Source organism: Neodiprion virginianus, chromosome 5 (genome assembly GCF_021901495.1).
Source record: "Neodiprion virginianus isolate iyNeoVirg1 chromosome 5, iyNeoVirg1.1, whole genome shotgun sequence".
Classification (NCBI taxonomy): domain Eukaryota; kingdom Metazoa; phylum Arthropoda; class Insecta; order Hymenoptera; family Diprionidae; genus Neodiprion; species Neodiprion virginianus.
In genome coordinates, this window is record NC_060881.1 from 21,975,007 (window position 1) to 21,995,191 (window position 20,185).

General features: G+C 39.8%; 5 protein-coding genes across 5 annotated transcripts; all 5 read right to left on the bottom strand.

Moving 5' to 3' along the window:
* Positions 1 to 584: 584 nt before the first annotated feature.
* LOC124305526 (glycine-rich protein DOT1-like) lies at positions 585 to 3,360 on the bottom strand. Its single transcript, XM_046765075.1, has 4 exons — positions 3,211 to 3,360; positions 2,415 to 2,852; positions 1,427 to 2,069; positions 585 to 1,284 (listed from the first exon to the last, which is right to left on the bottom strand). Exons 1-4 carry the CDS (start codon positions 3,275 to 3,277, stop codon positions 1,137 to 1,139), a joined length of 1,296 nt encoding a protein of 431 aa, XP_046621031.1. The 5' UTR covers positions 3,278 to 3,360; the 3' UTR covers positions 585 to 1,136.
* A 3,685-nt stretch (positions 3,361 to 7,045) lies between these two features.
* Positions 7,046 to 12,151, bottom strand: LOC124305527 (uncharacterized). The gene is made up of 5 exons (XM_046765076.1): positions 10,761 to 12,151; positions 10,172 to 10,293; positions 9,924 to 10,072; positions 9,684 to 9,846; positions 7,046 to 9,446 (listed from the first exon to the last, which is right to left on the bottom strand). Exons 1-5 carry the CDS (start codon positions 11,443 to 11,445, stop codon positions 9,309 to 9,311), a joined length of 1,257 nt encoding a protein of 418 aa, XP_046621032.1. The 5' UTR covers positions 11,446 to 12,151; the 3' UTR covers positions 7,046 to 9,308.
* Positions 12,152 to 15,451: 3,300 nt separating this feature from the next.
* Positions 15,452 to 16,951, bottom strand: LOC124305529 (cilia- and flagella-associated protein 20-like). Its single transcript, XM_046765079.1, has 4 exons — positions 16,868 to 16,951; positions 16,615 to 16,806; positions 16,321 to 16,553; positions 15,452 to 16,263 (listed from the first exon to the last, which is right to left on the bottom strand). Exons 1-4 carry the CDS (start codon positions 16,949 to 16,951, stop codon positions 15,795 to 15,797), a joined length of 978 nt encoding a protein of 325 aa, XP_046621035.1. The 3' UTR covers positions 15,452 to 15,794.
* A 273-nt stretch (positions 16,952 to 17,224) lies between these two features.
* On the bottom strand, positions 17,225 to 18,073 carry LOC124305598 (uncharacterized). Its single transcript, XM_046765178.1, has 2 exons — positions 17,598 to 18,073; positions 17,225 to 17,522 (listed from the first exon to the last, which is right to left on the bottom strand). Exons 1-2 carry the CDS (start codon positions 18,071 to 18,073, stop codon positions 17,300 to 17,302), a joined length of 699 nt encoding a protein of 232 aa, XP_046621134.1. The 3' UTR covers positions 17,225 to 17,299.
* Positions 18,074 to 18,572: 499 nt separating this feature from the next.
* LOC124305531 (activator of basal transcription 1-like) lies at positions 18,573 to 20,102 on the bottom strand. Its single transcript, XM_046765081.1, has 3 exons — positions 19,769 to 20,102; positions 19,081 to 19,267; positions 18,573 to 19,002 (listed from the first exon to the last, which is right to left on the bottom strand). Exons 1-3 carry the CDS (start codon positions 20,037 to 20,039, stop codon positions 18,708 to 18,710), a joined length of 753 nt encoding a protein of 250 aa, XP_046621037.1. The 5' UTR covers positions 20,040 to 20,102; the 3' UTR covers positions 18,573 to 18,707.
* Between the last annotated feature and the right edge of the window lie 83 nt (positions 20,103 to 20,185).

Genomic DNA, 20,185 nt, shown 5'->3' on the forward strand with positions numbered 1-20,185 from the left:
TTACGAAAGTACTCTCATCATAGTGATAATAATAAATATGCTGCGTGTAAAATTTAGAATCCAAACAAGTGAATAAAAACAAAATCGAGCTTTGCGATCCGGTACGAAAATAACGGGCACAGAAAACGCGTGGGACGTCATCATTTTTTTCTCATAGCTGGACGACCTTACGTGCAATTTGCTGCATATTATTAAGTCATAGCCTTGATTTTACAAAGGCATAATGGTATGTTATGTGCTAATGAAAATTGTGTACCATCAAACTTACTTGTCCAATTAACGTGGGATATAATGTACATTATACATCTTTATATTCATGTCTGCCGAGAAATTGTTCAATCCGGTTGATTCTTTTTTTTTCACTATTTATATTTCTGTATAATGTTTATTGATATATTTATGTTGATGGTATTGCCTCTAGTTTCTCTAAATTATTTCCTAATTCTGACGATTAACAACGATGAACAATTTTTAAAAATGATAAATTTATTACACGCGCAAAACAACAAAAACGTATATGTAAATAATTTATTTATTCACTTACTACACTGTATATTATATTATGTACAGGACAACGCGAGACGTTTACATAAAAAAAATCTTTTCGTTTATTTTACGAATTGAATTCAAGTTTTATCACATCGCAGCACTACTGTAGATTATATTCGAGCGGTACAATAGAGCATAACATTATCTGTACGAGTATACATAGGGTTTATGTATATCACTGTTATGCATTTATACTTATCTGGTCAACGTCTGCGATTTACGGTGTATATAAATTTGAGAGCAATAAGCAATTGAAATTTTTTTATAAAAAAAAAAAAGAAATAGAATAAACGGAATAACTTGCTTTCGTGCAACACCCGCGATTGCATAACGAGGACAAATACAACAATTATAAATTATGTTTTACATTTTTTTCTTCTCTTCCAAGTAATTGCACATCGTGGTTCAATACAGTTCATCATTATTATAGTTATTATTTTTATAGTTGTCGATGTCCATTGATTTCCATTCTATCACTATCGAAATTATACTGTATAATGACAATGGTATTAATAATAATAATAACAACAAACTAAGAAACAGTTATTTCGTCTCGGGATTCTTAGTATTGTGGTTCACTTTTTCGTTTAACGAAACTTCCCAGCGTTAACCTTGTACGTTCCTTTGCCCTTGTCGTTAATCTCAACTTGGCTGGAGCTGAAAACACCTTTGGCGCCATCGACGGTGCCGCTCTTGCTTATACCCTCGTCGGCATCACCGATACGTGAAAAGATGCTGTTTAATGGATAAGAATGGGAGAAAAAAATAAAATAGAATTATGAAAAACGAAAACGAGGGTTTTCAGGTGTGGAGGATCGATAAATAAATAAACAAACACGTAAGGCCGATCTCTTCACGTCACTCAAAATCAACTCACTCAAAACCATGGTCAGGTCCACCAAAATTCGACCCCGCCTTCGCGTCCGCCTCTGCTTGCGCCGAGCCACCTCCGATTCCGCCGCCGTAACTTCCAGCCGGGTTCACCAAACCTCCGGGAACGCCGCCGTAGCCACCGTGGATACCGCCTCCGCTGCCGGGGTAACCCCCGTAACCTCCGTTGCCAAGGCTTCCACCATTCGCACCGGCATTTGCAGTGGCACTCGCAAGGGCATTCGCACTCGCGCTGCCGCCTCCATTGCCCCCCCAGCCTCCATTGCCTCCCCAACCTCCGGAGCCAAATTGGCCGTTGCCACCACTTTGATAGCCCGGCTGGAGTCCTTTGTTCCCGCCGTAACTCCCAGAGCCACCGCTTCCCAAGCCTCCGGCGATCGCACCAGAATTCGCACCCGCACTAGCACCTCCGCCGCTCCCGAAGCCGGGTTGGCCGTAACCGCCGCCGCCGCCGCCATAGCCTTGTTGGGCACCTTGGTTATAACCGCCGCCGTAACCCTGATTGCCACCGTTGCCCCTGATGCCTCCGACACCTCCTTGGCTTTGGCCGAATGCACCGCCCTGGGACTGTCCGTAACTTCCACTCTGGCCTAAGCCATGGTTTCCGCCTCCGTAACCGGCCCCGGCAGCTATTCGGAGGAAAAAGGAAAAAACAGGATTTGATTAGTTGAATATGCGAGATTTTGAGGATTTTTATCGGATTTAATCAGTGAGTTTCAGAGTTCGAATTAAACTTGATCCATGATTTGATTTTATCTTGAAAATACACACATTTCTCGATTACGTTATTCAAATCTTTCCATGCAGGTGAAGCTAGAGATTTTGTCACGTATACTTCGGTTTTCATTGCATAGTTTTTACGTATTCGCAAAGTTTAAATTTGGTCGCTGAAACAAGTGTGTACAAAACAGTCCGTTGTTTAGCCTGATTCAAACTCCACCCGACGGAAAATGTTTATTCAAATTATTTCGTACCTCCGGCGTTGGCGGCAGCGCCGCTGTATCCGCCACCGAAATTGCCGCCGCCGAATCCACCGCTGCCACTTCCTTGATATCCGCCACCACCTCCTTGATATCCGCCGCCACCTCCTTGATATCCGCCGCCACCTCCTAAGTGACCGCCGCCGCTTCCTTGATATCCACCTCCGGCTCCTAGATTTCCACCATTGGAGTATTCGAAACCCTTTCCCAAGCCTCCGGCCTGACCGATGTCAGAGATGGAACCGCCTCCGGTGTTCGTGCTTCCAGCTGATGCGGTCGCACCTGCCGAACCGCCACCGCTTGCGTAGGAAGTTGAGCTCGATTTAGCATTTCCGCCTCCGCTGAATGAGGATGCGGATGAGCTCGCACTGCTGAACGCGCCAGCGCCGCCAAATCCTGCTCCGCCTCCGCCGCGACGCGCTCTATGGTGATCTGGAACATTTTTCAAAATCATGATCTTCGTGTGTGAGAGAATCACGAGAATTCCTCAATACGTAGTTTTGAATAAGAGCGTTCGTATATCGGTACAAATGCACAAAGAGTTCGGTTAAACGAAACGGTCGATTGTAAACGCGTGCGATTCAAATCCTTGAGTCCCACCGATAGAATTTAGTAAATAACGTCGAGTTTCACACAACAGAATTCAAATTTGAATACAGTGGCGGGAAAGTCCGTTGAAATTCGATTACCGTAAAGGTGGGTAAAGCACCGTCACTCGTACCGATAAAACAAAATTTAAATACAAGTTCAAGTTTCTCAATTCTTCGATATCGAAGTTCAGAATATTTACCTTCAGCCTGAACGCTAACCGCGAGTATGGCCAAAAGGCCGATGAGTTTTGCTTGATGCCGTTGCATGACTGACTGTGAGCATCACGCCTCGGATCGGTGTATTTATAACGAGATCCTCGCTTCCTTCTCCCTTTCCTCTCTCTCTCTCTCTCTCTCTCTCTCTCTCTCTCTCTCTCTCTCTCTCTCTCTCTCTCTCGGCATTGCTGATCAGGATGCGCACGGTGTTGTGACTTCTTCATGCGGGACCCCGGCTAACAACGAGGATCAAGGCTGCCAATTCCAACCTTTTCTTCGACAACAGCTGATGCCGGTTGTCTCTGAGTAATTTCTTTATTTTTTTCCAAACAGGCATTGTCTTTGGGCCTCTTCCCCCCCCCATAAGATTCGGGGAAGAGTGATTGGTTCGCGTTGAGAAAAAAGAAACGGACAAAAGATTGAAACGATAGGCGATAAATAAACGACGCGTTAACCGATTGATCTGCACAAGGTCTGGGTTAAAGTGATTGTAAATCTGTCGGGTCAAGAGGAATATGAGCGCTACTAACATCAATTATATAATATCAATTCGTTTTTATGCCAGCGAATTCATTTACTGCAACACTCACACGCAGACATTTCCGTGAAAACCGCATTCACGCTGCGAATTCAACTATTTAATTTTTAGTACAAATATAAAGTTTGTCGTAAAAACAACTTCTGCAGTTTAGTGCAATTAAACGAATGTAAAAAAGATATGGTTGAGTAATAATTATAATAAGTCACAGTCTGAATTATACAGAAATATGAAAATAATGTTTGGGGGGCATATTTTTATTTTAACAAACGTTAATTCAAACAAGCTTTCTGTACATAGTGATGAGTGATTCAAGAAGAAAATAGAAAGAGGCTATTAAAATCGTACTACTAAACAGAAATTTGTGCTGTTCATAAGTTTTTGGAGACAAATTTTCCCGAAACAACGATAATTAAACCGCAGGAATGATGATTCTGCGATACAGATATAAATAACAGGCATTACCAAGGAAATAGGAAGTGTATGCATGAAAATTAGTAAATTAAAATCGAGTCATGCGATTTCGATCTTTCATTTGTTTGTTTCTCAAATTTTTTGAACCAACCATCGAATCACTTGTAAACGAATCGCGGTGGATCCCGGTACGCTAATTGCTGTTCGAAAGGAAAAGAAACAAATTAACTAACGTTCAACTCCTAGCAATATCGTGCGTATGTGAAGGAATTACCAGGAACGGTTTTTGCGCAACAGCGTGAGGAGTAGATCTGAATCTCTTCTAGGTAAGGTTGGAGGTATAAAAATTTTAAGTACACATATTCATGCACGTACAGATATACATAGATAGATATACAGCGAGCACCTACGCCAATTACAGCGATTAGCATCGGAACATAGTCTATAGATATATATTGCATACATGTGTATGTGTAAAATGCATGTGTGCCTTTGTATGTGTGCATGGCTGAAACGTGCGGTGTGGATAACGATGAGGCAGCTTATTTATTGAGGAATATACATCGAATAATTATGAACATGCTATATTATACGTATAAGTATGTAAAATCAGGATTACCGTCCGCCAGGGTTTTCCACCTCATACAGAGATGCCCGAATGTGATTGTAGAACGTCTACGAGGCATTTCGACTCAAAGGCTTAACCAAGCCGTGACCCTCGAGTCATTCGGTTTTATTCGTTTCACATTCATTGGTGTTGCACACAAGTTTTCGAATCTTTTTTACATGCAGTCATCGGAGCTTAGAAAAGGATACGAACATTCAAGAACAGTGAAAAACAAATTTATCTTCGTGTCTGGAATCGATTACTTTTTGTTCCATAATTGAATTATGCGAAATGGATTTAGTCTTTTCAATTAGATCTTATGACAAAATTATGAGATCCACAGCTACATGATCACGATCGAAATTACCGGAATTTCAAAAACATTGTGAAAAGGCGGAAATGTAAACAGACACACAACCATGCATGCATACGGTAAAATGATGGAGGATAATTAATCACATGTATTATTCATTCTAAACAAAGATCAAATGCGTATAAACGTGAATGTTTGAAAAGCGCCGAAATTGAGGTAGGGGTACAATAGCTATACAAGGACCTAGAAAAATGATACGTGATTATGTAGAAAGGCGAATTATAGACACTAAGCAGGGGAGAGCCGGGCAGGATGGGCCCATTGTACGATTAAATATTTTTTTTTTTTTTTTTTAATATGGATAACGCTTGAAAGGTACTTTCAGATCAAAGAAAAACAAACTGCTATGTCAAAATCGGTCTAACGTTATTCCTTTGTTAAGGGGGCTACTTTGCCCGGATCTCCCCTGCTAACCGGGTACTTCCCCTGGTGGCGATTATCGAATAATCGACATAAATGATGATAATTAATCATTGTACCAAAAGGCCCGGACCGGCTACCCAACATATGTGGCACTATGATTATTATCATCGTCATTAGTTTTTTTCCCCATCTAAACGGAGAAACGAAATTAATAAATAACAGTTTTATGTGTACTTCAAAAATTTTCAACGATCCGTTGATGAATATAGGTATCCGTATTGCAAATAGCCTGCGGCGTTTTTGCCACGATCGTAGGAGATCCGCATGGTGTAATAATATGTCGGGGATTTATTAATGTGTACGCTGCGAATGATGACTGTACGCCTATTATATGCATATCCAACATGGCATGTATACATAACGAATTGTACAGGGTTTTTTTTTCAATAACGTAATTAGCAAGTGCTCGTTAAACGAGGATTTCTCAGGAACGTAAAAACAAAACACCTCGCAAGCAGTGTATTTTTAATCTTTTTTTTTAGATTAAATTAACCGGTAACCTTGCAATCATTTTTGATAACATCACAAGTGACATTGCGAATATAATATTACAAGGTGTAACTATGATTATATAAATTGTTCAAAGTTTAATGAGCTTCCATGCTGAGCAATATGGTGTCTGAATCGGTAATCAGCTGATCGATTTACCTTGTACATAATGCGATTATAAAATTCGTACAGAAAACAATTGTACAAACTTTACGCTATATGAAAGACTGTATCACCCGCTTACCGATAATTTCAAATAGACCCGGATGAAATTCGTTGAATGTCAAAGTAAAAATTTATCTGCGATAAGGTGTCTTCAACCCTGACGGCTTCAATGTCTTCCTCTAATCACCTGATTTCCCACCACAAGGATATATGCAAAGAGATAGATATTGAGCGAGGAATATTATTCATATACGGTTATACCGCAAATGCTCTATCAACATAGTCGTTAAGCACTCAGTCACGTTGGGGTTTTCCGTAAAACTCTCAATGAAATATGTACAAGATCAGATGTAATATACCTGCGCATTTATAAACACGGAGCCTCGAGCCATTTTCCTTGACTGACGATGACGTTACGAATTTACAGATACGTGTGTAATAACAAATTTTCAAAATATATATGTGACGTCGAATTTAAGGAATTGCACGAACGATTCGAAAGGAACAAAAAAAAACACACACACACACAACTCGTAATAGATAAGTATGATGAACGCGTGGATTCTATCGGTGAGTAAAGAAAACATTCGATCTTGGACAATATTATTACACTAATATTACATAAATTTGCTTCTTCCGAAGGATAAAATTATTTATTTCATACAGATATTTTTCATCTTTATGAAAATTGAATAATTTTAATAATACATAGTTGACGAACTAAAGCACGTTTCTACGATGGCGGCCAAATTATTGTTTTATTTATACAGTAATATTCGTCGAGCATCATATAAAGGAACAAAATTGAGATATTCAACAAGCGAGATTATTGTTATTATTGATTTTTGTAATTAATTTTATAAACGTGTTGCGCAATTTATGACGCCAAAAATTTAGCTCAGCATAGAACCATAATTTATAATGTGTGTATTTGATACGCACAGCAATGATGATGATAATAATAATAACAATAATAATAATAATATTGATAAGCAAACGCCAGCCACCAACACGGCACACTACTATAATAACAATTGCGATAACTGTACTGAATAAATAGTGTCTTAAGCTAATTCAAATTGTATAATCATACCGTGTAATTTTTAATGGGGCAAACGAAAAAAAAAACATTTTACAGGAATGAAATTAGAAATGATCGGTTTTGCTATTCATTGTATTCTCTTTTAACGAGTAGTCGATCGATTACTAATATGAGAAAAATAGATAGCAATGCAATGGATTTAATATTACATATTCACAGTGGTAATATACTTGATATCTCATTATTCGAAAAATACGATACGTTGTAAATATATGATTTTTATTTTCATAATAATTAAAGATTTGTCATTGAATGGACGCGAGGAATAACGTCGTCGTGTCGACTACTTCTATATTGGAAAGGAACTATGGGATAATATGGCGTCACGCCGAGGTATCAGGTGATCATTATTTTGAAGATATTACGCGAATATCGAGGCGCGAGAAACGTCGTGCAAGCTGTCAGATTTTCGTTTAGTTACGCGAAACTGATGCTGGTAAGAATGTACAATCAAAAATTGTTTTATCATCAGACACGAGCAGCTTTTAGAACGCGCAAACTATTAATTAACACACTTAACTGGTAGGTCCATAAATTCGCACGTGCGGAACCCACTAGAATTTCATATTTTTCCAAAAGAACAGAAGTGAAATAAGAATAAGAAGCAATTCGGAAATATAGCAATGGTGAAAAAAAAAGAAAAACACTTGGGAAACATCAAATATTTGATATTTTACGCGTACAATTATTTCGTTACAACGCGACTCGCGTTAATATTTTTGCGTGGATTTTTTTTCGTTTCCTTCTTGTACTTCATCGTTTGACTTTACTTATTTATTTTTCACTATCAATATATTTATCAAGCAAAGGACACTTTTTGGGAGAATGCAACAGTAGTATTAGCAGTATCGTAGCAGGCTTGCTACAATTTCGTATAAGAATCTAAATATATGTAAACGATAGGTGTATGTGTATATTATATATATCTATTAAATACTCTCTCCTTTCAATTCAAGGACATTTTTTCACCTAAAAATGGATACCCACAAAGAGATCAAGAACGAAAGTGTGAGATTCAATATGAAAATTCGTGAATTATTAACGCGATGATCCTGAGATCCTGTTCACTTGAAACATTTATTAACCATTCAGCCTATTTCAAATTCAGTATATTTACTTTTCCCCATTCCTGCGACCAGTCTTTGCCAATTTACTCATGCACTTAATCTACATGCTGTTTGCCGCTTTTTGTAAATTATTTTTATTTATTCTTTCCGTTTAAACCATCAAGCAGCAGTGAGGCGGCAATAATATTAACAGTAAAGACAATAATAATAATAATAATAGTTAAGTACAACGACAAATGCCATTGCGTTATGTTACCTTTTTTCTTTTACGATTTCGTATCATATCATAGCAGAACGAATAATACGATTTATTAGTTAGATGCATTTAGGTAATATTATCACTGTTCGTAAAAAAAAATTATGCACGACGACGACAGATGTATTCTCGGTGTCAAAATGCCGACATTCGAAAATTGTAAGCAAGATAAAATGGGTAATACATTAGAAACAGAAGATACACGATACGATGGTCCGGAAAAGCGATGGAAAAAGAAGTATTTATTTTTTGCCTCAAATACTTCGTATCATGTTTAATGAAAGAAAAAAGGAAACAAATTACAAATACACAGGCATTTCGGTACAGAGTTCCTATATCGTTCCAAATTGATCGATTGATTTTATTTAATATTGTCTTAGGACGGTGTCTCTATTTCCTCCCTTTATGTCACCGCCAGAGTACGAATCCGAAAGTTATTAAATTACAAAGAAATAAGGGAAAAGGGAAAGGTGTGGAGTAAAAATTAGACGATTAGACAGGCACGTGACGAGAATCAGATATATGCGGAGAAAACGTCGCGTGCGCAGCTCAAACAATAATAATAATTATAAATGATAGTAGTATTATTCGTAATAATTAATGTAAACAGACGGTGATAGTAATAATGATAATAATATAGGGCCGGCTCTAAGAAAGAGGCTTGTCCTCGGGGATGGTTGGGCTTGTTGCTATCGGTATGGCCGATGCTCGTCTCGTCGCCTCGGCTTCTCTTAATGCCTCGTCGAAACTCTGAGTTGAATTTGACCTTGACGGCACGACTTTGGTCTGCAATTCGTCAGAATATTAGAAAATGCGGAAAAGTTGTAAGGAATAGAAGAGGTACGGAAGCATTGTGGAATGTTGAAATGGACAGAATCTCGAAAAAAGATGGCTAATACGCGAAGAGAACTCAAAAGGGATTCACTTTTTCACTTCATACCGTTCATCGTTTTTTCGACTTTCCAGGACAACAAAAGAAGATATAAGTACACAGGTGGAAGATGCAATTTTAGTCGGTCATACCTTGACATTTTCGTAAGCAGAACCAACCCTCTCTTCAAGAGATCGGAAGCTCTCAGAATTACGCATTTGTCCTAATTTCATGGAAATGCCGCTACCAAAGCCGCCCAGAATGCTGCTGGTTTTCTCTGCTGTAGTTTTGATCACCGATTCGGTTTTCTGGAATCTGTAGGAGAAAGAATATTTTCAGAAACGAATGCAATAGCATGAAAAGTTTTTTTTTTTTTACGAACTGTAACTAACACTTGGCTCTCCTTGACGTTCCGGAGACCCTGATTAACATCATCTGTTAATTCTTTCCAGGCCCCGATACCAAGCTTTCGCTTAAGTTCTTGGGAAACTTTGACTTTGCTTGCCAAAACGTGCCTCAACGTCTGTATCTCCTCCTCGACCTTTGCGCAGAAAAAAGCACGCACAAAAATTAGGATCGTAATGAAAGAGATAAATTTAAAAAAATTGGCATCGTGACGGATCATTTTTCAGTAGCTTGCCTTGGCCAACTCGGCGGTCCATTCGTCTCTTCGTTGTTCTCTTTCCTCGAGGATTCCTCTTGCTACAAAATCATCGGTAGGAGAGGACAGAGGGTCTACCGGATGGGGGGAAGCTTCTTCTCCTGGAAAATAAAAGTAATGAACACGCGAATCAAACAAGTCATTCGCGAAAGAGGTCAGAAAATAAAAACAAGTTAAGTATGTACAAGTGAGTTTAACTAGTTTCTTCAGCTATGATACGTAATTTCGAATTTGCGAAAAAAATACATGATATTAGTTAATAAAACTCAACAGACAGCATATGCATATCAGCGCAGTCTCTTTTCCATTAACATATGATGTTAAATTTCTTACTCGTTTTGTACGGTTTTCGCAAGGTCAGTTTTCAAAGTTTCCCGCTCTTACCTACGATTTACTACTGTCGTATTTTGTCATTGGAGAAGTTCAGTCGCAGTCTGTACTTTGCTCGCAAGGTAAACTACCTATCCTGTTTCCTTGAGCAACTAGAATTTACTACAATCGTAAAAAAGGTTGCTCAATTTTTGCTCTAGCAAAAATCGGAGAGAAGAAAACCAGAAATATTAAGTACCTTTTACAATTTCAAGAAACTTTTTGTAGTTTTGACTACTACTTATTTTCGCCAAATACGGTTTCGAGAGATCCTGAAATATAACCCTGACGGATCTCTTTTTCTTGCCTATGCCAACGCTGTTGAAGTTACTTTTATTATTATTTTTATTAACGTTCATAAATTTTTTCTCATTCTTATTAAGTGGGTCTGATTCCGCGTCAGCATTCGTTTGCGGTATATCTCGTTGCTGCATGGGATTATTGAAATCAGTCTCAACCGATATGCAGTACATGGAATCGTCGACGACAATTTCCTCTATGTCACCGCTCGATCCGCGCCAGCAGTGAACCACGATTTCGTCGCTATCGCTGAGCTCATCAATGTCGTCGAAACTTGGTGTGTTAGCGGCTATGTCACGATTATAATAAACGTCCTCCTCGTATTCGAGCGATTCGAAATCGTGATGCTCGTCATCATCCCCGTCATTTCGTTCTTCAACACTGCCGCTCTTCGGTTGAACATGTGGAAAGAGTGTCGCAGAATTTTCAACATCTCTAATTCCAGCATCCGCCACCTGCGGCGCTTCTGGAGCCGTCGGTACGGAAATTGATGAAAAATAGCCGCTTACGGTTCCGTTCAGACTTTTCGTCGTGTCATCCTCGATTTGTTTCCTTTTCTTCTCGTCACTGTTTTTGTCCGACATTATTTTGCTGTCATTTAGCAATACGTATGTTTAATAATATTTACGTGTACAATATGCTGTCAATATCTTTTATGCAAACAAACTCATTTCGAAACAATACACACATTACGATAGTTTGTGAAATATTTCAAATTTCGTTCCAAAAACGATGCCCCACATTTTCTCAGATACTAAAATAATGTGCAAGGGTGTTATGAAGCTAATCTATACAATTTCTTTTTTATCTTCTTAGTAATGATTGAATACACATTTCACACATGAAAGTAATATGTACAGACTAAAAGTAACTCGTCACTCAGCCACTCACTTGAATAGAAGAGTTAAAAAAAAAATCGATTATTTAAAAGAACCGTTCAAGTCTCGTGTACTATGCACGCCAATTTGTGTAGGTATATGTTTACAGTATGCACAACGGCAACGGCACAGCTGTTTGTTTCACAGGTAAAAGATACGTGATGGACGTGCACCGATAAATCCCTTACAGGTTGCTGGTAGAATCGCGAACAGACGGACGTTTGGGCCAAAATGGTGGCTCATTTCAATATGTAACAATAACATCAATAATAACAACAATAGTTTTAGTACGAAAGAAAAAAGCACGAGGCAAGATATGACGCCGAAGTCGAGGATCAGCGCACCGCGAAGAGAATGGCGAACCATCGAGTCACTTCCACTCGGCCAACTATATCATTACAATCCCGTACAGCATAAGCAGCAGTCGGCAGCAGGGAGAGAGTTGGAACCAAAGTCGCAACAAAAGCCAGAGCCAGAGCCACGTAACCGTGAACACGTAAATGTATACGTCTAATGCTCTCTCGTGAGGTATAACCGGGTGTATACTAACCTCACCTATCAAAGAGCAGCGCTCTCCTTTTTCTGACCAAGAGGAAGCAAGAAGAAAGGAAAGGAGAAGGAACTAGAGGTCCGGTTAGGCTCGGTACGGCCCCACGATATGCGGCAGCAGCCCCACCGAGAAACCGCGACGGGTCCACTTTCCCCCTCCTCCTTTTTCCCTTCATCTTCTCCTTTGAGGTTGCAAGGAGAGAAGTGAAAGAAAAACAGATGAAAGATGGCAAAGATTGTTTAAAACGAAATCAAACGAAGTCACCGTTAATCATTCGATTTTTTCTCGATTTAGATAACTTTTTACTTCAATAAAAAAATAAGAAAACAAATAACAATCATCAAAGCCATACTTTTCTTATACTATTTTAGTATTTTTGCAATTTTCAAGTTTCTTCACTTGGTTTTGTTAGTATTCTAAAAGCTTTTGTACACTTTGAAGTATTTGCATCGATCGTTATTTTCAAATTCAAAATTAGTAGATTCTAATTTTCTCCCGTCTTTAAAAACATGACAAATAAACGGTGATTGCGAAAAATAAAGTACGAAACCATTATACCATACGAAAAACACGGAAAGTGGAGTTGGATCGATTTCACGCCATCCAAGACTTTCGCGATTCGGTTCTTGCATAGCAGCAAAAATTATGCAACGACTACAATTTGTTAAATCGGAATTGCCATTGCATGTACATATGAATGTAAATATTAAAGCAAATCTGGTACACTGAAGTCTTAGTTGCTAGGCAAGTTGGGTAGTTGGTCGACTACAACCTAGATCACGAATTGCTCGGTTTAATCCCACAATTTACAGAGAGAAGAATTGATCTCCCGCTTCCTTGTTTCGTTACATACTTGGATTTCTATTTTCTTAAGATTTTTCTTCGATGCTTGAAACGCGAAAGGAGAAGGTTGCTGCGGTCAGTTACATGATCTCTGTATAACGGTATAACTTCGTAGATATAGCACCCGAGAAAGGAGATCGAGAATATATATTTGTCTTTGTTTAGCTGTCCGTCTACCAAACTACGGTATTTCATGCGATTTTAATTTTTTTCTTCTGGAACTAGTAAACGTATCTACATGTATTAAGAAAAATAAATACTTGAATAAATTCAGAATTATCAAAAGGAAACAGATGCGAAAAATCTACACGAATTCATTTGAATTTTTTTTTTAATCCATTTTCTTCCCCACAGAAGTAAGACATATTCGGAATATATTAATCATTTTCATCCAGAGATGGGAAGTTAGACGCAGGGCAGCACCTTACATGGATGTGATGCATGTATGTTGTACATGCGTGCAAAAGAATTGCCTGTACTAAGGAGCAAACAAGGTCAATGGTGTTCTTAGTCACACGTGATAACCTGACTCTGCTAATTGCAAGTGTGGAGTATACCGTAACTCATTGTCAGCAGAAGCAAGCAGCAGGAGGGCAGAGACAAGTAGCAAGAATGCAGCGACTACTGAAGCGGAAAATACCGACTTTCCTTTCGCGTTCAAATATACAGGCAAATGTTACATATGCATGTGTGTAAGCAAGTATAGGGTAGAGAAATTACGATAAGGATGGAGAAAGGTGGACTTGGATACTTGAAAATTACAAGCTGGAAAGAATTGTAGCTGTAACGTTGTCTGAAAAAACACTGCTCTCGATTTCTTCATTATTGACCCGTTCATGTTGTTTTTCTTGACCAGTTGCGCTATTCGTTCCGTCTGATTTTTCATGAGATATTCTTTCTCCTTTTTTTCTTCGCTTCATTTGTTATAGTTGGGGAGGTTACGATTCGCGAATATCGATCACTCACCGTCAAACCTCAAATGACATTTATATAACACCTTATATTGCGTGATAATTACAATACAAGGATCGATTTCTGTTTTCCTTTAGTCATTTCCCAAGCGGCCCGCACGCCTACGTATAAAAATAATCGACTGAACTGCCGTTCCTTAATCAAACGCATTTTAAATAGCTTCCTTGGGTGACGATAAGATGCACGGTAAGCCTGTAAAACATATCAATTTACGAGAAACGAAACAGAATACAGAGGTACGTGAAAAATGTCCTCAATAGAACAACAATTGCAATAACAAAGATGCAAAGAATGGAAATCACCGCGAAAAACAGAGACACAAATAGAGGTAAGGAAGTGCAACGCGGCAGTGGGTGAAAGTAAAAATGAAAACAACATCGACTGCTGCCGCTGCTCTCTGTCGTCGCGGAATGGTCGCCTCCTTCCGACGCAGTGGAATTCCCATCAAAAGAAATGATTTTATAGGTTATAATCGTCGATATAATACTCGTGCACATACGGGGACACCTGTGTTTCCATAAATGGTGATTATGCGTGGGTAGATAGGCAAGTAGCTTGAGTTATTAACGGTAATGTAACCTAGGGTTATCAAACTGCAAAACGCCTTGTTATTCAGTCATTTTGTACCACAGATGCCATGGAGAAACCCAGTCTCGGTGTAATCAAAATACGCAAACTTATGATATAAGAATTTCCGATGGCAAGCCGTCAACGATAATCGCCAGGAAAATATCGGAAGAGTAAATATTTTCCGGCATTGTACACTTAGGTGTATGTCGTATCCACCTAAAACTAAAAACAAGTAATCAGTGCCACTCACTCACCTGTGGGTACGGCGCTCATTATTTTTCCTAGTTTTGGAAAACAGCCGCGAGTCACGAGCACAACAACGATACGTTCTGAATTAAGTACTTCTCGGTCACTCGGTGCGTGCGAACAACACCGAAGTTCGGTATTATCCAAATTTTTACTCCAATTTACTACTGTAGTCTTCTCCGCAGGAGAAATGGACCCAGATCTCAGGTAAACGAATCACACAGCCGACGTGACGTGTTCGCCCTCCTCCCTTTTCTGTCGCCGATCTCTGTCGCTCCTCAATTCTCGCTAACTTCTCGCTCCGCACTGATCAATGCCTTCTGTATCCCTGGACTCGGTCCGAATCGACCGACGTGCCACCTGGTGAAAACTTTCCGAAGCAACCAAGCTACGGAGTCTTCTTTGTTGGTAGGAGAATCTAGGGGGATTTCAAAGTTACCGTAGAACTTACAGCATAAAGCCCTAGGAGATCTGTTCAACACTGTTTCGCGCCATTCCCCAGATTTCTGGCGGGCTTTAAAGCAGCTTTCTTAGTTTCTTCTTCCTCAAGTCTCTGCAGACAGGTAAGTTGCAAGCTGAGTATCGTTCTGGCGACGGGTGTTAATATAATCATTATAAAACCAGTAAGTATCTCAGGGAATTCAACTCAGAAACCGAAAGGGAAGTATATAAAATGTACAAATTTATTCATTAGCCTCATCGCACACTCAATTTTTTTCAGCGAGAACAACACAAGATCGAAATAAAGAGGGTTGAAGGGTTATTCACTCGGGAATCGTCGTTGATTACCTACACTAATCTGTGATGTCCGGCGATTTCCGATCGATACCTCGAGAGAATAACCTCGCCTTAAAACAGTTGCGAATTTAAAAAATCAGCCTCCTTCCGTCACAGCGATCTCGACCATTTCCTCGGTCGCTGGCTGAGCTTCTTCCTCCGTGGGAGCTTCAGCCGCTTCTTCCTCTTCCAGACCCCGTTCCTGATCATATCCAGCGTTTCGTTGCTCCTCCTCGCCGTCGTCTTCGACGGTATCTTTGATTATGATGCCGGCACTTTTTCGATTGCCTTCCGACTTTAGAACTGAGCTCGACTTCCGCGGCGCAGATTCGGTATTGTGCTCCGGTGGTTCCTCCACTGTTTCTTCACCTTCTTTGCTCTCCTCTACAGCAGCTGTAAAGGCTGGAGGTTCGTCTGGGAGCTGTTCGCCTTGATCGCCTGCAGCATTTATCTGCTTCGGCAGACTTGAACGCTGCACAGGCTTGCTCTTGCTTTCTCTGGTCAACTTTCGACGAACTGGTAGAAACAGTTTAAATTCCTCAGGCATCTCGTCCTCGGAATATAATCTGCCGGTCATAACTCTCTGATAAAACGAGTTTCTGGATTGTCAGACGATTCCTTACCTGTCGGCGTAGTAGATCCTCCTTATCCTGCAGTTGGCATGTATCTGCATCCTGGTCGTCTCAACGTAGTTGCTGCCATAGGCACGCCTGGTAAAATCAGCGAGGTTGAATTGCACCTGATTCCACCCACCCGAGAGTCCGATAGGCATCGTTGTGCAGAATGGCCTAACCCTTGTTGTGCTTTGAAAATTACTCACTCGAAACCGCCTGTGCATATCCTTGTCGTCGAGAATCTAGGGTGGAAACAAATATGGATAAGGGGTCCTGATCGGCAGTTTTGAGCTCTTCTCTCACCGTTATCTCAAACGTGAAATACTTCTTCATGTTCTTGACGATCATTATCAAAAAGGGCAGCTTTATCCCCAGAACTTTCTTCGGATCCTGAGGACAGGAAATGAAGGTCGTCGCCACATTGGTCCCAGCTATCTCCAGAACTAAGGACTTGACCTCATCATCCGTTATGCGTTTAATGTACCCGTTTTTCACCTACGATCATAATTCGACTCTATTAGCCTTCTGTCGTCTCTCCAATTCACAAACCCTCAACTTGTTTGTCCCAAATGGCAAGTGGGGTTGCTCCGCAGCTGTAAAGTATGGATAAAAATCCATGCTGGTATGCGTTGCGGAACATCTTGAACTGTCTGTAGCGCACACTATATTTTCACCGCCTCTTCATTGCACCAAGCTTATCTGACCGATGATCAAACTGTCATTCTCCCTGGCATGTCACTGGCAGAATGTCAGATTTGCACTATCAGCTAGCAGTGATGCTATTGTCACTGTTTCTTTTGTTAGGCTGAATGGATGCTCAAAATCAGAGCTGGCGCAGACCCTTAGTGTAAATAACAAGGAAAAAATAATAGCAGCCAAGAATTTGAATGCAAACAAGAATAAACGCACATCATTGGACATTCAACATTCTACTTTATTTGTTCGCCTATATGTTGTACACTTGTTAAGACCTTTATCATATACTACGTCATCGCTCAACAAGCATTCTATCGAGACGAAGCCTGTCATTAGGAGTCGCAAAATCTGGAACCTTGAGTGCGGAGGACGGAAATCCGACAGTGAAAGTTCTGCCAACGCGAACTCCGTCCAGGGCGAGACTTTGGGTCATCGTTATGTTCTGTATCTCCCTGTTCAACTGGCGATTCATCTTTAGTTTGTTCTTGTGAAAGCGTTGACGGCATATGACATTGCTGAAAAGAAAAACTGCGTGATAAGAATTTGCTGTGTTACATTAATCTGTGAATATAAGGTGACTTCACACTCACTACGGGTAGTTCAGCAGGCCAGTGTAGCTGGGATGTACGCTGACATCACTTCTGAACAGCTCCGGATACTTCCTCATAAATTTTGTTGGCCGCATTCTTAAACCTTCAGGTTTTCTGCCCCCAAATTCGTCTATGTAGATCGTTTTTGTCTTAAGCTCAACTTCCCCATCTTCTTCAGCTGCGCTTGATCTTGCCTTGATCTCCACCCCAGGCACAGAATTTCCCATCGGCTTTGGGGTCCCAGTTTGAAAGCTTGACGCAGATTTATCCATTGCTACTATACTCACAGACTTGTGGATCGATTCAGGAGTTCGTGATCCGCTCAAAATCTGACCGGACTCCGCTGTACCCTGTCGAAGGTTGCTCACCGTCTTCGATATCGACGACGCAGCTTTCAGACTTACTCTCGCCGCGCTCAATCCTCGCTTCCTAGCGCTTGGAATGCTAGCACTCGTCTGAACAACTGTGTCTGACATGGTTGCAGTTGAATGAAGTTTGAAATTGAAATGCACAAACAACTTTCAGCTGTATGATTTTTAAAAACTATTCTCATCACTTTTATCACTGACTTTTTATTGACACTGAAATTTCGGTGGGCTCAGCACAGTCAGTTATCTTTTATCAACCTTCTTCTGTTCCATTCTTTCGTCTTTATCATCGACAGGAAATTGAACGTACGGTACAACAGAGTCTTGCAGTACAATACACACAATATAACAGTATAGAGAACTTCTTTTTCTTACAACTGGACAAAATCAGAGAAGGCTTGTTCCAGTGCCTTGCACCGATATTGATTGCGTTTCTGGCTGACTACATAAATCAATAGATTGAGTATATTCTTATTTGGGTTGTTAGAGAGCCCTCCTTCAACTTGTTGCTTTGGGCAATTTATCACCCTCTCAACCCATGACGCAATTGGGCGCGAAACCGAGATTTGCGGCGTAATTATATGGTTCCATTTAAAAAAAGACATCAAATTGGATTTTTTGTTTATCAAAAATAGCAAGAAGTTATAGATTATTACAAAAAAGTCTTTGGTCAACAAAATCTATACAATCAATTTTTCTACATACACGATTTTGTTGTAGGTTCAGAAAATATTATTAACAACTATGAAAACAGCGATTCGATAAACTCAGCTCTATCGCCTGACTGCTGTCCCTGATTATTTGCATTCTTCTTCTTCCTGATTTCCATATCAGTGTCTCTCTGTTTAATATTGGGTATTTCGAAATTCGACATTGCCTCGCCAGCTTCTCGTTTCCTCTTCAATTTTTTGCTCATGTCAACATTGTAGGAGAAGAAATTTGCTTCTCTCTTGGCCTGTGCTATCTCAGTTCTCAATCTCTGCTTGTGGACTGCTCGCTCATACGCCAAACGCTCACTAAGGTGGATCCACTTGAACCTCGAATTAATAAAAAGAGAACTAGAAAAATGTAACACATACACACAATGAAAATATAGTAATAAAATGGAAATATACCTTGGCAGGTATTTTATGTTCCACATCAGGTCATAAAACTTGCTCTTCTTTCGTGTATCTATTTGCTTATTGTTCAGCGTCGCCGCAACATGCTTGGCGACCTTTTTACTCTCAAACTCAATCCAACCTTCTGTGAAGTGCCGAAAAGGTGTCTTCTTCTTTTTCTGTTTTTTGCCCTCCTCAATTTCTGCAGGGAAAAGAAATACAGCAAGTATAGAAAAGAATTTAAAGCAAATGACCAATCGAATAAAAAACAAATAATTATCTGCTGGGTTATTTTAGACTAAATGACACACACAAAATGAAAAAAAAGCATAGTTACTTATTTATCATCAACTTAAGGAAGTTTGAGTTGGGGCAGGTGTTCATAGATAAATAAAGTTTATTATTGAAGATAATTCAGCTTGGGTCCGGTTAGAGAAAAAAATAAGTCTCACTTATTTTCATCTGTTTCATAGATGAATCATTAAACTCTATAAATCAATTATTCATGGATTAATTTGGATGAAGGTAGATTACATAAATAAGATAAACAAGGTATAGTATTGACAATTAGATTAATTAGGTTAGGGCAGGAGAGTTTAGAGGTTAGGTTCGATGTTACTATTTTGGAACCATAACTGGACGAAATATCTATCCCCAAATCGAGTATCAGGATAGAACACGTAATAACAATAATTCAACATACTTGGTATATCAGGCTGAAGATAAACTCTGCCAATTTCCCCGTACTCGGAAAATATCTCCCGAACCTTGGTGACATTCATGAATTTTGGTATCGTTGACAAATATATGATACCGCGTTTCTTCTTACGCCGGGGTTTGGAAATCGATTCATGTTTCACTTCTGACGTTACCGAATTCTCATCGTTGTCATTCCCTTCACTTTCTATCTCGTGTTTATCGCTATCGTTTTCATCGTCGGTTTCTAAACAACGTGCAACTTTTTCAGGGGCCATTTTGTATGTAGCTTCGATATTCGACAACTCGAATGTCGCTTCCACACAGTGCTTTCACATCGCTCCCAGGCCTCCAGCCGTTTGTCGGATGGAATGCGAGTTGACACTGGAATCTCTTCTCGATTTTTTTCCTCTTGATTCCACTT

Coding starts and splice junctions, on each gene's coding strand:
- LOC124305526 (XM_046765075.1), bottom strand. CDS start 3,277: ATGCAACGGCATCAAGCAAAACTCATCGGCCTTTTGGCCATACTCGCG. Junction 2,070..2,414: donor CGCTGCCGCCAACGCCGGAG/GTACGAAATAAT, acceptor TCCTCCGAATAG/CTGCCGGGGCCGGTTACGGA. Junction 1,285..1,426: donor GGACCTGACCATGGTTTTGA/GTGAGTTGATTT, acceptor TCCATTAAACAG/CATCTTTTCACGTATCGGTG.
- LOC124305527 (XM_046765076.1), bottom strand. CDS start 11,445: ATGTCGGACAAAAACAGTGACGAGAAGAAAAGGAAACAAATCGAGGAT. Junction 10,294..10,760: donor GTTTCTTGAAATTGTAAAAG/GTACTTAATATT, acceptor TTTATTTTCCAG/GAGAAGAAGCTTCCCCCCAT. Junction 10,073..10,171: donor GGACCGCCGAGTTGGCCAAG/GCAAGCTACTGA, acceptor TTCTGCGCAAAG/GTCGAGGAGGAGATACAGAC.
- LOC124305529 (XM_046765079.1), bottom strand. CDS start 16,951: ATGTTCCGCAACGCATACCAGCATGGATTTTTATCCATACTTTACAGC. Junction 16,554..16,614: donor ATTTCACGTTTGAGATAACG/GTGAGAGAAGAG, acceptor TTTCCACCCTAG/ATTCTCGACGACAAGGATAT. Junction 16,264..16,320: donor AGGATCTACTACGCCGACAG/GTAAGGAATCGT, acceptor TATGACCGGCAG/ATTATATTCCGAGGACGAGA.
- LOC124305598 (XM_046765178.1), bottom strand. CDS start 18,073: ATGTCAGACACAGTTGTTCAGACGAGTGCTAGCATTCCAAGCGCTAGG. Junction 17,523..17,597: donor GGCCTGCTGAACTACCCGTA/GTGAGTGTGAAG, acceptor TTTTCTTTTCAG/CAATGTCATATGCCGTCAAC.
- LOC124305531 (XM_046765081.1), bottom strand. CDS start 20,039: ATGGCCCCTGAAAAAGTTGCACGTTGTTTAGAAACCGACGATGAAAAC. Junction 19,268..19,768: donor TCTTCAGCCTGATATACCAA/GTATGTTGAATT, acceptor TTTTCCCTGCAG/AAATTGAGGAGGGCAAAAAA. Junction 19,003..19,080: donor AACATAAAATACCTGCCAAG/GTATATTTCCAT, acceptor TATTAATTCGAG/GTTCAAGTGGATCCACCTTA.